The sequence below is a fragment of the Mytilus trossulus genome, chromosome 3, assembly GCF_036588685.1.
Source record: "Mytilus trossulus isolate FHL-02 chromosome 3, PNRI_Mtr1.1.1.hap1, whole genome shotgun sequence".
NCBI lineage: Eukaryota > Metazoa > Mollusca > Bivalvia > Mytilida > Mytilidae > Mytilus > Mytilus trossulus.
Genome location: NC_086375.1, coordinates 24,598,245 through 24,614,512, shown reverse-complemented (window position 1 = coordinate 24,614,512; position 16,268 = coordinate 24,598,245). Strand labels below are relative to the sequence as shown.

The window sequence follows — 16,268 nt, the reverse complement described above, 5'->3', positions numbered from 1 at the left end:
TCACTTCTTCTATATAGTTCAGTAGTTTTTTTTATCAGATGACTTTTGTACACAGTAAATGAACAATTCTTGTATATTTTGTTTTACAGGCTTTGCAAGCTGATGTTGGAGAAGGAAGTCATAGACAGACTGAAGCTACCAAATCAGGGGAACTAACTCTCCATACAACCTCACCATCAGGTCAAACTAAAATTAGACATGAACTACAGGCAATGAAGCGTGACTTTGATGAGTACCGTACAATGCTGAATGAAGCACTAGAAGATCAAGACACTAGCTTGTCCAAATGGAATGAATTTGAGGAAAGTTACAACCAGTTCAATGCTTGGTTGAAAGAAGCAGAGGGTTTCCTAAGGGCTGACCTTGAACCTAAGATCACATTGGAAGAGAAAAAGAAACAATGGGATCATTACTTGGTATGTGTCCTGCAAACATTACTTGCTGTTTATTTTGAAATGACAAAAAGTAGATGTGTTGTATAGATCAATGAAGGAGCAATCCTACAACACAATAGCCAAAATAGATAATTGTTCTATGACATTTATAAAATGATATAAGTCTGTACCATCTTGGATTCTTGTCAGAGTCTTTTTTATGCTTTATGCATGACTTTCTAGATCCAGGTTAATTTTATAAGGCTTGATATATTGTACAGATGCTTGACCATATCCAGATTTCTAGAAGTATTTTGATTTTTTGGCTTGCTTGTCTCATTGGAATTTGCCACATTTTAATCATGCTTTAATGTTTAAGTATCAGAACAATTGTATTGCATGTTCAAACTTCTTGAATTTTTACCAACTCATTGCAGTTTCCTTTCCTATAAAATTGTAAATTTTACATTATTTGTTATTTACAGAACTATATGGAAGAAGTCATGTCACACCAGAGTACAATGGACAGAGTAAATGAGAAAGCTCAAGCTCTACTAGCAACAAATGCAGATGCCAAGACCTCTCATGCCATCACACAACTGACCACCCGTTACCAAGGAGTGGTTGCTATGTCCAAGGACATCGTAAAGAACCTTGAACTTCACTGTGATAACCATGCTGCCTACAAACAGGCAAATAATGACTTTGAGGAATGGCTCGGTGACACCAAACACAAACTTGGTAGTGTTCATGATTCTTCTGGAACTAAAGATGATGTTGGAAGCAAACTGAATCAAATCATGGTAGGCAGTTTTGTATGATTGTTAGATTGCGTTAATTTATATAACAAATATTTTTTTGTTTTGGGCAATTATAGATCTGTATGTAAAAGAGGGTAAAAAGGATATAATTGTAATGGAGCTGTTTTATTTCATGCATTTTGGAACATTTTATTGGTCTAGAACTTTCTTTTTACTTTTTTAAGTTGATTTTATTGCATCTATTACACATTGGGCCAAATGAGAAAAAGAAAATATCTGATCTGTGAAGGTTTGTAGTAAAAATAAAATTATCATTATCAAGATTGATATTATTGATTCTTGTCATGATAATATAATCCTGTGATCTTTTTAGGAACTACAAGCAGCCATGGACCAAGGCCATAACTTATTGAGGACATTACTAGAGTGTTCAGAAAGGACCTTACCAAACACCAATCCTAGAGGTTGTCAGATCATCAAACAGGAGACAGAGAGAGCCAAGACACAGTATGAGAACCTACTAACTGATGTATCTCAAGCCAAACGTGGACTAGAGTCTGCTCTGTCACAATGGGGAGACTTTGATAGGTCATATGACCAGCTACTAGGCTGGATTATGGACCTTGAGACCAAATTGAGGTCTGATCCTGAAGCAAGAGTAGACCTTCCTGAGAAGCGATCTAGTTTGGAAAAATTCAAGGTACATAGCAGCCTTTGTCATTCAATAGATATTCTAGATTTTTGTTATTTACTTTTTTGTATGTAAAAACCTTCAACTATACTGACCGGCTTTAGAAACGCAACACTAGATTATTCTTTTCAATTTCCATTTTTAATTATGCATTTTTGTGTTAACAAACTTTTGAACAGAAAGTTCTGCCATTACTTCAATGTTTAAAAAAAATGCAGTTGGAAAGTTGAATTGATTACGTCATTTTCGATGTTCAAATATTGTGGTATACACTGAAACCATGGTTTTCCCCTTACCAATGAACGTGTCACCGTCAAAACTAATGACTGCCTGTAACAAACGCCAAAATGATTGTCAGAAACCATTTCTTTTCGGCATGTTTTGGTTTCTGTTTTGCATCTTCTGATTTTGCCGTTGTTCCACCCATTACAATGTGTTTTGTCACTTATGCGGTTGAAACTTAAAGGCTCTAAATGTTTTTCTGCAGTCGATTCTTTGCCAGTTCAGTGAATGGGAAACATTTATGGCATAAATCTGTGCAAAATTTCATTCATCAATTTGGTTGGCAGTTGACGTTGCGGCCGTAGATCTGTCTCACAAATGACGTTGTCTAATCAAATTCTTTTGACATTGCATTGTCATTACATGTTGATTTGGTCTTTGATGGTCTTCAACAAATCCCGTCTACCGGTATCATTGTCGGAAGGACAGTAAGACGAGTTTCTGACGTCAATTTTTGTGTTGCTGCACGTTCACGTTTTCCTGTTTGCAGGATTCTAATGGGTTGATTCAGTTTTTTATTCCTTAGTTTTGGCAATATGGAGATGCAAATTTTTTAAAATGATTTAAGTGTGTCCAAGGATTGAACGAACTGTTTCACAAAGAAAAAAAAACGAAAAAATCTTTTATTGGCTCGAAATTTCGCTTTCTGAAATTCATGCGATCTCAAAAATCTGGTATGTTCAATAACCACAGGTAAGTCAGATGATGATTTTTGGAAAGGGATAGACATATGATGAGCATGAATAGTAGTTGTATGAGGATCAAACATGATTTGGTAAAAAAAAATCTACAAAATGAGTGTTGCGTTTTTAAAGCCAGTCAGTATATTACTTATTCTTTGAAAAAAGTTTCAAATAAGAACAGTTAACCAACTTATTTTTGCGAGTGATTTATTTTCACAACTTTTGCCAGTAGAATAATATCGCAAATATAAATCAAATATGTAAAATTTGGATTATTGCTTACTTAACTACATCAAGTAATTTAAGAATCACTAATTGGACTAGAAAGGGCTAAACACAAAATAGAGTATACGCGAAAATAAGTTGGTTACAGTATCATGAATTCTTTCAATATGCTCAGGCAAAAAAAATAAAATGGCTCATAATTAACTAATTACATTTTTAGGCAATCCAAGCTGACATTCTTGCTCACAGAGATGCTTTGAATAAATTAGAAGACAAAGCCTCCCACTTGAAGGACAGTCGACCTATTGCACTTGTCAGAGAACTCAACAGTCGGTACCAACAGCTTCATGATTCTGCAAAGGTAAGATCCTTTTAAAGAGTTTTGGGGATAAAGAATTATCTGGACAGAAACTTATTTATTAAAAAAAATAATTCCATAACTAACTTTTAACAAAATTCCAAGTGATTATAAAGATTGGAGTATAATTTTCATTATTTAGGACTAACAAAGTGTGTGGGTATTAAGAACTCATAACTGTTATGGTATTGATAGAAAGTATTTTCTCTCTCTATATATATATCAAGCCTTTTGTTTGCCACATTAAGATATGTATTGTCAAAATTATGGAAAAGGATTATACATGTATTATATCACATCATTTCTATGGACTCATCTTTGATTACAAAGTTTTCATAATCAAGATTGTGTATGCCAGACACAAATATAAAGTACAAAATTTCAAAGCATTATGGACTCAAACTATGGAAATGATTTGCCAAATATTGAAATACAGCTAAGGTTATATATTCCTGGGGGTAGAAAATCCTTAGTTCATGTATTTAGAAATATTTCATAGTTTTGTAAACATATTTTTTAGGACATGACAGTTAGGTTGGATGATATTGTCAGAGGTCATGAAGAGTACAGGAAATCTTACATTGGTTGTTTAGATTGGTTAGCAAACAACCGACACCGACTACAACGGTTGAGTGACTACACTGGAGACAGAAATACATTACAAGAAAGACTACAGCAGCTTAAGGTAAGAACACAGTTCAAAAACTAGCTCCACTCTATAACCAGCTCTGCTTCTTGTTTAAAAGCAGAGTTCATAGGACACTCTTTAAGACAATCTATGTACCAGGAAAATGTTACATACAAACGACAATCTTTAATTTTTATGTTTTATAATTATGGATTGTCCAGAGAGTTTTTGAGGAGATGGTGAAAATTGAACCAACACACTTCATCACAAAGTTTTATTTTGTCACCTAAGGCTTCTCAGCATTTTGATAATGAATTAAAAAAAATGAAAAATTCTGTATCTCTCTGTCAAAAGCACTTTTGTCAAAATAGGAATTTGTTTTAAAGGAGGTTCAACTTTTGGGTATTAGATGTATGCCAGAATCAGTTATTATAAAAAATGATATATAGTTTTTCTTCCTAATATGACTCTTTACTAGAAATACTGATTTCATACTCTCATGTTCTTCAAATTATGCTTTTCAAATGATAAAAGAAATAAAAATTGATTGAACTACTGACACCATAAAACAATATTCCAGCATAATTTATTTGTCTGAGTGTCAATGAAATTTGCTAGATCCAACATTAAAAACTTTCTATAATATATTACAGGATTTCAAAGGAGAGATGAGACAAGGTCAGGATATGGTAAACAATGCTACACAACTTGGGGAGAGAGTCTGCATGTCGACTGCTCCTAGAGGTCAAGAGGCTATCCACAAAGAGATCCAGAACCTCAAAGACGACTGGAATACGTTCTCCAACTCTGTGAACGAGATGGAGGGTAACCTGGACAGATGTATCGGAAACTGGATGGAGATGGACGACGAGTACGAACGTTTTCATCAATGGATGAACCAAATGGAGAACAATGTCAAAGATCTCCATGAAAACAAACCAGACTTGCAACAGAAACAGAAACAGCTGATGCAAGGAGAGGTAAATAAGATTTCTTTTTCTATTTCACTTTTCCATTATTAGTGAATTTGTTTTGAGATATCTTAAAAATTAGGGACTTCTGCAAATTTCTTTTTTGAAATCAGGAGCAGGAGGTCTAAAATTTTGGTAGTAGAAGATACAAGTCTTGCATTTAAATGGAAATATTTTACTGAAAGTTTCTTCAAAAGTTGTAAACAAATGATTGGGGTTCAATAAGCACACACAATTGATAACTAGATTTATACATGTATCATAATATTAAACAGTTCTGTTTCAGTGTCCTTTATCTTGTTTACTGCATTAATAATTTATTGTCCAAAGTTTTCATTCTGAAGTTTTACATAAATATTTGTTGAAACTGTTAAATACCAAAAATTATTTAAATATTTTCTCAAGTCATTATTATTTTTTTGGCAACTTTACAGTTAAATTTTAATATATATTGTAGATGACTTGCTAAATTTATTGGAAAAGTTAACAAAGCAAAAATTCATTTAAAACAACAATATGTTAAGCAAACAAATTTCTGGAGTAGACAATGTTAAAATCTTTCAAATTATTTCTACTAAATAGACTTTTCAAAACAACTAACAGAAAGTAATAAGTTATGCTATTACCACATAATTACTGTCTAATGTTCTAAAACACATAATTTTGTGTTGCAGGATATATTTGAAGAAATTCTAAAGAAGAAATTGTCATTGGAGCATGTAAAAGAGAGAAGTGATGCTGTTTCACAGCGCAGCATAGATCCTCGTGTCTCTAATAATATGATGATGTTGACAACAAAATATCAGGGACTCATGTCAGCAGCTAAGGTGAGTTGTACTTTAGAATAAGGCACTAAGTTGTGGATGTAGATATTAAATTGTACTTTTATGACAATGAAGTAATAAAATGTCATTTCACAGTATTTAATCTGTCAAGAGAGTATATAAATTTTAATTTATAAGACTTTGGGAGGTTGTTTTGATGAGTTTTATAAGTATATATGTTTTATTGTTATATGAACTTCATATTTGAATTTATGTTTGTTGTAAGTAAAAGTTGAAGTGTCTAAAGAATATACAAAATAAACTTGAACTTCTTGGGTTAAATATGAGATTCAGGATATGGCACATAAACGATTTGATTGTATGTTTTTTCAATAAATGAAAACAAATATATTTCATGAAAATGATGATAGGTATTGTAACTTTTATTTTATATTTTGGCTAGAAATTGAAATACCTTTTCATAAGCAAACTATCATTAATGTAATATTTAATATATTTTTCATATCAAAAGCTAACTAACCAGTTCCTTAAAGTGAAACAATCTTAAGCATAGATTTCTATAAAAACAATTACATAGATAAACATAAAAAAAATATCAGGTGTTAAAATAAATAATTGTGAAGCGGAACAGGTGACATTAACTATAATTGGTGTTCGACTTGAGCAATTAATCACTTAAATTTTTTTGATAATCAGCTGTTTACTAAATGATTCATTAAACTAAGAAAATTGGTACCCACAAAAAATAAACAAACCCACACCACAATATGCAAAGAAAGAAAGCATATTGGTTTTAGAGAAACCTGCTTCCCCACATTCATTTTAATAAAATAGCTCAAAAGAAAAGTACCGTTAAAACCCTGTGTAATAAACATGCAAATGATAAAAGGTGTATTGGTGTGTAAATAACTAAAGTTTTAATGGTCCCATCTAAAAAGCTTATTCAAGTATACATGTCAGTTTTATGATGAATTCTTCAATATATTTTTATTTAATTTACATATTGAAGTGTTTGTCTGACACTATATTGAACCTTCATGAAATTTTAATAAAATGTAATAAAGTTGCAGATCGTTCAACCCCCATTTAAATTACTTTATACCTATAAGATTTTTAAGCTGGTAAATGGTTTTTATTTTGCATAACAAATCTTGTTTGACTTCTATCTTAAGCAGATTAAAGTTTACAGATTGAATAAAATGTAGATTTTGAAGTGGTACAAAACTCTCAAACATAGGAACAATGAAGTAGATCAGAGGAAATTATTCTGGGTCATGGATGTATTTATGTTTGCAGTTTAAAGTTGAACTTTTGAACTTTATGGATAATTAATTTCAACAACAAATGTGAAGTGTGTATAATTAATTTCAACCACAAGTTTCAAGTTTGTTTTGAAAATGGAAGATTGAATTTTGAAATTTAACTGAAGTTTTGAATAATGAATTAAATTTTTGAAAGTAAAAATGAGCATCGTTGCTATTTTTCCACCACAGGGTATGTTGCAGAGACTGAATGATAATGCTAAAGACCACAAATCCTACGATAAAGCATTTGATGATGCTGCACACTGGTTGGCAGAAATGGATGAGAGAGTTCAGGATTGCAATGATACATCTGGTGATTGGGATACTATTCAGGATCGAATGAATGGAATCAAGGTAGGTCAATTGTATAGAGTTCAGGATTGTAATGTTCCATCACATCAGATCAGGAGACAAAGACACCCTGTAGGATTGTTTGAATTATTTAAAGGTAGTTCAGTATAGAGTTAATGATTGGAGTGCTCCATTAGAAAGAGGTTTTTTTTTTTAGATATGATGCAATATCAAAAGAAGGAAAAATGTGAGGTTGGTTTTAGAGGACAATTTTAAAGTTTAGGATTTTAAATGATACATTGTGGAAACTTTAATGCAATACAGAAATGTATAAGAGAAATTCATGTTCAAGCTAAGATAAAAGATTTATTTGACCTGTATTCATTATTCTAAATTTAGATTCCAGTTAATATTTTGACGTTTATTTTTGTAGCAAATCACTGCCAGTATGGATGAAGGTTTACAACTAGTCAATAATGTTTGTGACTTAGCCGAAAAAATCCTTCCCAATACTTCCTCAGATGGAAAGAGAATTATCGAACAACAAGTTACAGAACTTACAAATGAATGGGAGAAACTGAACCAAGCTATTTCTGAATGTAGCACTATGCTAGAAGGTGTCCAGGAAAGATGGAACGATTATGAAGAGTATTATGGCAGTCTAGTCAAATGGTTGGCAGACACAGAGCATACTCTCCAAATGGAGCCTGAACCTAAAGCACAACTTGTGGAAAAGAAAACACAACTTGACAAATTCAAGGTATATAACTAATATTTGATTGGTTACCTGAGAATACTTTAATTTTTCTCTCATCACACCAGATACCCATTTCAACAATCCAAAGGCAGATTGGAAATTAAAATGATCCAGCACATAAATTAAAATCAGAAATTAACTCTTTGTTCATTTTGTAGAATTTTCATATTAAAATCACTAAACTTGCCAATTTAAGCTTCCTATTCATTTTACAGATCCATACAATGAAATGCAAAGTCATGCTTTACTTTCATCTTTTCTTGTACAAACAAATAAACAAAATTTTGAAGTAAAAAAAATTATTGCATTTAATTTGAGTTATCTCCCTTTGACTAAATAACTTGAATTTAATTTTGTAGCTTGTACTGAGCGATGTTGAAAACCACCACAGACTTGTAAATGAACTGGCTGAGAGAGTAGCAAACCTTGAGGCGCTTAGTGAAAATCCTGATGTATCAGACTCTTTGTCAGATGTACAGAGTCGATATGATAGAGTCAGAAATAGGGCAAGGGTAAGTTTTGACAAGTCAAATAATAATTTGATTTATAAAATTATAACATGATTGTCTATTTTATTGAAAAGCAGTAACTGAATGTCATAAGCAGATCATGAAACTTTTAAAAATAAACTCTACCCCATCTATAACATTGAAATTGTTGAAAAAGACGATCTGTGTTACAATTTGTTAGTTTCTTTTATGCTAAATATAAAGGGTTTAAATATCAATGAGAATTATTGGATATTTTATATATGATTGCAATAAAAATTTGTACCAGTAGATTCAAATCATAAAATGTGTCTGCACTATTATACTCTTCAATTGGCCATTTCAGAATCTAGAGTATCATGGGTAATTTCATTGTTCGTACCCCAAAGTGCAAATAACGTTACGTCATTGGTTGAATTTCCATTGTTTATAACGTTTAAAACCAATCAAAACACTTTGGTGTACGCTTTTGAAAATATTACCCATGATGCATTAGATTCTGAAACGGCAAATTTTGCAAGTATGTTGATCTTTTAAGTCAAAGGTTTATATTGAACAAATGCAGCCATTGGATAGGAATCTCTAGACTATCAATCTTTATCTTTTTTGTCAATATTTTAAAAATATGCATTTTATTATTTCTAGGAAATAGTGGCTAAATTAGACAGAGCTTACCATGATCATTTGGACTTCCATGAAGCTCAACAAGATAGTGAGAAATGGTTGTTGCAGACGTCATTCAAACTCATGTCCCATAATTCCCTTAATGTCAGCTCCATGGAAATCACACAAAGACAACTAGACAAACACAGGGTTAGTTTCTATTATTAGTTTCTGAAGATTAATAGGAGTCAGTCTTTGTTTTCCCTTTCAGAAAAAACAATTAAAAAAAGGGGGAGAAGTGTTTATTTGAAGAAAAATAATTCCAGGTATAAGAGGAAGTCATTAAACAATAAGGAACATTAAAATTTTATGTTTAAATAAAGAATTTGTTCTCTCAACTTTTGGAAGAGCTAAAAAACTTGTATGTTATCTTCATTGTGTTCAAAGAAACTTTATATCAGATTTAAGAACATCCATTGTATTGCTTGTTTGGTGTTCATTTGTAACTTTAACGTTAATAATGAATGGATTATTCTGGTTGCAGGCTCTCATAAGAGACATAGAAGATTATAGAATGACCTTAGACATGGTCAACAAGAAAGGTCGTCATCTAGCAGAAGACAACTGCAGAGTTCCTAAAATGGCATCACAAATACAATCACAGTTACGAAACTTAGAAGAGAGTTACCTCAATTTACAATCAACTGCAGAACAAATCAAGGTAGGAACATTTCTTTACATTTGCTATATATAGTCTTGTTTGATAAAACACTAAAATGATTGAAAAAAATAAAGAAAATGCAATAGAATTTTTTTACGTAAAATTCTGATAAAGTTTTAAGTAGTAATTGGTAAATTATTTAAATCTTTTACTTAAAAATTGTTTTATAAGTGTAAACTAAAATTTTTATCTTTAAAAAAGGTGCATTTTGTAATTAGAAATAATAAAAAAAAGAAACTAATCTCTTTCAAACGTAGTATAAATATAGTCTAACATTTTGAGGGACTATAGAAGCATAGAATTTAGACCTACAGGTGAATTGGCCCAGTCTTACACAAGCTGCTTTTATCTACCTTTAGACCTGTTTTAGTACTAACCATTATTAGAAGGACATATGCAAGGATGGTCAAAAGTTCAGTAGATTTTAACTTTTTTCTGTCTTTATTTCTCCTATTTTCTACCAGTGCATGAATGTATGAGAGCATGTGTGTGTATTTATGTACATGAGTGAATTAATGTTATTTGTGAATATTGTACTGTATATTTTTCTGAAGGGAGATATTTTTATGGTCTGAATACATTTTTTACAACATGGAAATAAAGCCACCTTTTTTTTATTTCCCCAGAGTAAAATCTATCCATTCATCATAATTTTCTTTATTTTCTTTTCTTTTTCAATCTGATTTATAGACAGATCTGGAGTCCAAGCTGCACTTTCAAGTTTCTGATGATGCTCTGTTCTACTTTCTGCTTTAAAGATCTTTCAGAATCTTCTTGGTTTGTCCTAATTGTACACACCTTCAAAAATTTACAGGCAGTTGTTTCATTGGTTAAATTTTTTTAAGTATCAATTTCGTAAGATTAAGTTAGATAATTTTGTCATATTGTCACCAAAAAAATGTTTAAAAAAATGGTGGAACATTAGCCTGGAACAGAAATTAGAACAAAGTATTGTCAGATACTGGTAAGCAAAGCGTGGACACAGTATTTCAATCAGATTGTTTCGGTTTTTTTTCTTTCATTCTAATCTTTTACTTTTACTCTTCCTTTTATCATGTATCATGTATGTTTTTAAATCATTTTTTTTTTTGTGGTGGTGGACATCATTGTATTTGTGTCATCATTTTGTATCATTGATCATCCCTTCCTTTATGCCCAGATAACAGCAATCAGTGTTGTAATAAGACATCATTATTCAAAAAAAATTTAAGGCTTTTCCTGAAATGATTCTTTAGAGTCTTTGATAGCACTTTTTCTGACTACACCACTGTTGACTCTTTTTTCAGAGTCTTAACTTTACACAATTTCAAAGGGTAATCTGTTTGTGTGGGTTAATTTTCCTAATTTTCCTGTTTATAATTCTGATCTGCTTTGAAGATTAATTTACATGGAAAATCATTGTGTGCCTATATCTAAATCACTAAATTAGCTAAAATAAAACCTCTTGCAAATTTTTTCTCCTTCACTGTACCTCAAGGATAGTGAAAGAACTTTTCTTGACCTGTCCTCAATGGTCATAGCAACTATTTACAAAAAATTTGTCTTGTGTGTGGAAAACACACAGAATACACAACACCACAGGAAAGGGGGAATATTAACTTTAATGTCACAGATTTTAGTGAAAAGTTAAGAAATTCATATTTATAATATTTAAAGCTGTATTTTTAACACATTTGAATATTCATTCTAATAATTATAAATTAACTAATCGAAGAATTCTAATAGAGAAAAATATTCAACTAGTGACCGAAAACAACACATTAATTCACAAATGCGTGTAGTGCATGGGTTAATTGTCAGTGTTGTTCGGTCACGAGTTGAATATTTTGCAATATTTGAATTCTTTAATTTGTTATTCTTTTTATTACATTGGCAAATGGCTTTTTTACAGAAATTAATGTAAAACATGTAAGGAACTATACCTTTTTTCTACGCATTCACAATTTGTATTGATCCGTCCTTATCTACGTCTTGACAACCCCTTTTGTTGTTTGACGTCTGAGAGTGAAATAACCATGTTTATTTCACATGTGAAATTATCAGGTTTTATCTAACTGGGAAATCAATGTAATTCATTGCAACCAATGTAATAAATATATTTATTTTTTCCTACCGAAAAATCCATTGTTTCAAAAAACGGGCACACCAGCCAAATTTTGTTTTTGTTTGAAACAACATTTTCATTTTGTGTCGATTTATATTCATAAATGGTGATTTTCATCTAACATTACTTAATATTTGAAAACACAGAATGTTGAGTGTGACGATAACATTTGAAATCATTTTTTTTTTTCATTTCATATCTAACTTTGACCAACTTACCTCTGCCAGACCTCAATTTTTGACCATCCTTTGACATTTTAGCCTTCTAATAGATATCAGTTTCAAAAGTAGTAAGAGTTTTTATTTTGTATTATTTATTTGGCCGAAGCCACCAGTTATATAATTTTCTGTCCTAGGTTACTTCAAGTTACACTGGCGTGTACTGGCACTGCACTTATATAACTTTGTAGTTGAATTTTCTGGTGAAGGAAGCATAACAATTAGTCTACGATTTTCATGGAAAAATTTGTTTTTTTTAATAATAATTTGTTTAATTAATTTTGATTTTTTTCTTATAATAAATTACTAAGTGATTATGTTTGTGGTGACTTGTTTGGCAATTTGTGTGAAAATTGGAATTTTCATCTTTCTTCAGGTCGTTCTCGATCACATTGACCTATATTGGTACTAGTCTCATGGATCACAATGACCTATATATCCAGCCTCTACAACTTTAGTACAAAGACTATCGATCGGAAGACTTCAACATGAAGTGGACCATTTTCCTTGCCAGTTATATTTAGTTCTGACAGTCATAAAATAGTTTCTAATGAATTGTGCCATTATGTCGCTAGTTTTAGATTTGTAGTGTTGGAAACAAACTTGCTAGCATTATATTGTTTACATATTTATTTCTATTTATTTATGTGAATGTTCACTACATGTTATTTATACGTTATCTGTGATACCAAATCATTCCATCCGTATTTGTTACTTGGTGCTTTCAGAAATGTGTCTTTTTATGTAAATGTATTTTTGAATTAATTCTTCAAATCCATTTTTAACTGTTTTATGAGAACTTTGATTTTATACACAGTATTATTAATTATTTTCATTTATATGTAATTTTGAAATATACATGTACATGTATGAGAGAGAGAATATGTTCTGCAACAATTGTATCATTTCTTTTAATATATACATATATCAATAACTCCTTAACTTGACCTGCTGTGTATTTTCTAACTGCCTTTTTCTTTACTTATTCGTGTATTATGTGCATGGTTTCAATGATGCATGTGTGTTACTCAGTTATTTCCCTTGTTCAATTATCTCCCCTTTCCTTTCTACACAAACTTTAGCAGCAAAGGGCCACAATTCACCTGTGGGTTTGGAAATTTATGTTTATAAATAATTATAACACATATAATCTAGATTTAATATTGTTTTATATGCATATATATATTCTTTTAGGTTTTGGAATTATTTTGAATATGCAAAAGATATATAGAAATTCAGTATTTATTCATCATTTCAAAAAAGAAAAACAATCAAGACATTATATTTTTGAGTTAATTTTTTGTAAGATTCTATTGCCTTTTTCTTATTTTTGTTTTGATTAACAATATTGTGTATTTTTCTTCATGGAATAGATATATCTGCCTTCATGAAATGGTTCAAATCTTTGTTTCACTTGAATGAATGTTATTTGGGAAAACAAAATTTGAGGAATTATTCCTATTTTTTGTGCTGTTAAACAATGAAATGAAACAAAACATATGATTGCATCCTGATTAGCCATTTGTTTTTGTTTTCCTAGACTAAATATATGTGGTCCTTGTTTAAGCTAAATAATAATTAACAATTTTAATAATTTTAAATTACAATCATAAGTGTTTTTAAATCATTTGTATCTAATAAATGCTCTAATTGATTTGTATAACCACACTCACTCTGTATCTGTATGATTGCTTGTGTTTGAAATGATGTTAAAACCATTATGAAAAGTGAGAGATCAGTTGGATGTGACCAAGTCATATTTATCATATAGGTATTGAAAGTATACAGTTTCTAAATAGGCGAGGGGGGAAACAGAAGGTCAACTGATATTTTTTTGTCAACTTTTTGTTAAATGGAAAACAAATTGAAATTATATGTGAGGAAAAAAAGTTCAGGAATGTTGAAGATATGTGTGAAATAAGGCCATAATAAATAATAGGTTTGTTTGCCCAAACGCTGCCTACCCAGAAAAAAGCTGCCTACTCAAATTCTTTTATTGTCCTCATTTGAAGAAGTTTTTTTTAATCAAATAGACATGAAGACTAATAAACATCTGACACTTCAATTTCTTTTTTTGAAAAAAAAAAAAGAAAATGCCTACTACCTACCCACTGTCTCAACCTTTGGGTAGGGTTTGGGCTAACCAAACTATTTTTAAGTATGGCCTAATTGTTTATTTGGATTTTATAAACATTACATGTTTAACATCTAAAATTTATCAGCTAATGAAGGTTGTTCAACAGTAATTTATTTTCAAATAGCTTTTTCCACGTTTTATGTGGTGAAGTTGGAATATCTAAAAAAAAAACAATCACTGGAGATGTCTGAAATGATCCCGGAAAATCAAAGTATCAGAACCTTGTTAAATAAGAATCTAAGCCTTTTCCTTATAATTATCCCTAATTTAACAGGCCAGGCCTTTCAGGAAAACTGTTGATCTTCAGCTTACGAACTAGCCTTATTTTCAAACTCACTCCATATTCAGTGGATTTTATAGGCAGGTCTACTTTTAGATTTGTATGCAGTGTTTTTAATATTTTTAAGAATCTCTTTTTAACTTTTAAAATTTGTGTGAATCTCTTTACTAATAATGATAAGTGATCGGCAAAATGATACAGTTGAAGAACATATTTATCATAGTTTGTTTTCATTAAATCAGACATTGAGATTTTTTTTCCTTTTTCAATTATTTTTGTTGTTGTTATACCTGAAAGCATACTTTGTTACTGTTTTGTAACATTTTATTTGTAAATTCAGAAAAGTGTGAAATGTGTGGAAAAAAATTTTGCTCCATGCTTAAATTCTGAATATTTTCAATTCTCCACTTTTACCATCTATTGAAAGATATTCAAATTTTATTTTTTACCCACAATTCCATTTTTCTGATATTTACATACATCTGTGATGTCAGTAGTTCTGAACATTCCTTGTTGTTAAGCCAAAATGAAAACAACACATTTCCATCCATTATTTATACACCAAGCGGTTTTTTATTGCCATTTTGATATGCTCAATAGTTAATTATAGATGTATAATGTTTACACAAGAACGTAGTGATTTGTAGCAGCTATTATTAAGGCTTCGACACCAGGATTGTCGAGCTGTTTTTAATGTTTTTTTATATAATTAACTCAAATAAAATGTTGAGATTACAATTTACTGTGTTTCTTATTATGATTTTATTACCGTATTGACCGAAAAGAAAAAGTGTACAACACATTTACTCAATACTAAGAACCACAACTCACAGACCAAGATCAAATTTGGGTAGTGAGTCACTTACCATGCCAGAGTTTTACCTTTTACAACTTGGAAATCTGCCCATTTTGTTTCCACACCGTTACTCAAGGTTTGCTCATCCAAATTTAATTTTTTTAAAACATACACAAAACTGAGAACCAAAACTCATGAACCCAGATCAAATTTGGATAGAGAGTTGCTTATCCTTCCAGAGTTATGTTCTTTACAACTTAGAAATTAGCATTTTTGTTTCCAACTCTTAAGTTTCCTCACCAAATTTTGTGAAACTCAAAAACAGTTTTAAGAAAGAAAACCAGCAAACAAAGTTCAAATAAATACGAACTACCTACTAATTTTCAGTGCTATTTACCCATAGTATATACACAAAATTTGATCAGAACATAGCCTACTTTTACAATAGTTTAGAACCCGTATTTCACATTTTTTATGACCCACGTTTGCCCACTTACGATAGTAAAAGGGCATTATGTTTTCTGGTCTGTGCATCCTTTTGTATGTCTGTTCTTTCATTAGTTGGTTAGTCTGTCCCGCTTCAGGTTAATGTTTTTGGTCAAGGTAGTTTTTGAAGAAGTTGAAGTCCAATCAACTTAAAACCTAGTCTACATGTTTCCTATGATATGATCTTTCTAATTTTAATACCAAATTAGAATTTTGTCCCCCATTTCATGGTCCACTGAACATAGAAAATGAAAGTGCAATTTTCAGGTTAAAGTTTTTGGTCAAATAAGTTTTTTATGAAGTTGAATTCCAATCAACTTGAAAC

The 16,268-nt window shown here is 30.8% G+C and overlaps 1 protein-coding gene across 1 annotated transcript in view; it reads left to right on the top strand.

The window, feature by feature from the left end:
* The window catches only part of LOC134710836 (muscle-specific protein 300 kDa-like), a 109,980-nt gene extending 94,581 nt beyond the window's left edge, over positions 1-15,399 (top strand). The window contains exons 68-80 of the mRNA XM_063571239.1: positions 90-416; positions 860-1,177; positions 1,509-1,835; positions 3,237-3,377; positions 3,895-4,059; positions 4,656-4,982; positions 5,648-5,800; positions 7,252-7,416; positions 7,787-8,113; positions 8,470-8,622; positions 9,244-9,411; positions 9,746-9,922; positions 12,621-15,399. Coding sequence (XP_063427309.1) covers positions 90-416; positions 860-1,177; positions 1,509-1,835; positions 3,237-3,377; positions 3,895-4,059; positions 4,656-4,982; positions 5,648-5,800; positions 7,252-7,416; positions 7,787-8,113; positions 8,470-8,622; positions 9,244-9,411; positions 9,746-9,922; positions 12,621-12,656 — 2,784 coding nt within the window. The 3' untranslated portion in view covers positions 12,657-15,399. The remainder of the gene's footprint in view (positions 1-89; positions 417-859; positions 1,178-1,508; positions 1,836-3,236; positions 3,378-3,894; positions 4,060-4,655; positions 4,983-5,647; positions 5,801-7,251; positions 7,417-7,786; positions 8,114-8,469; positions 8,623-9,243; positions 9,412-9,745; positions 9,923-12,620) is intronic.
* The last annotated feature ends 869 nt before the right edge of the window (positions 15,400-16,268 follow it).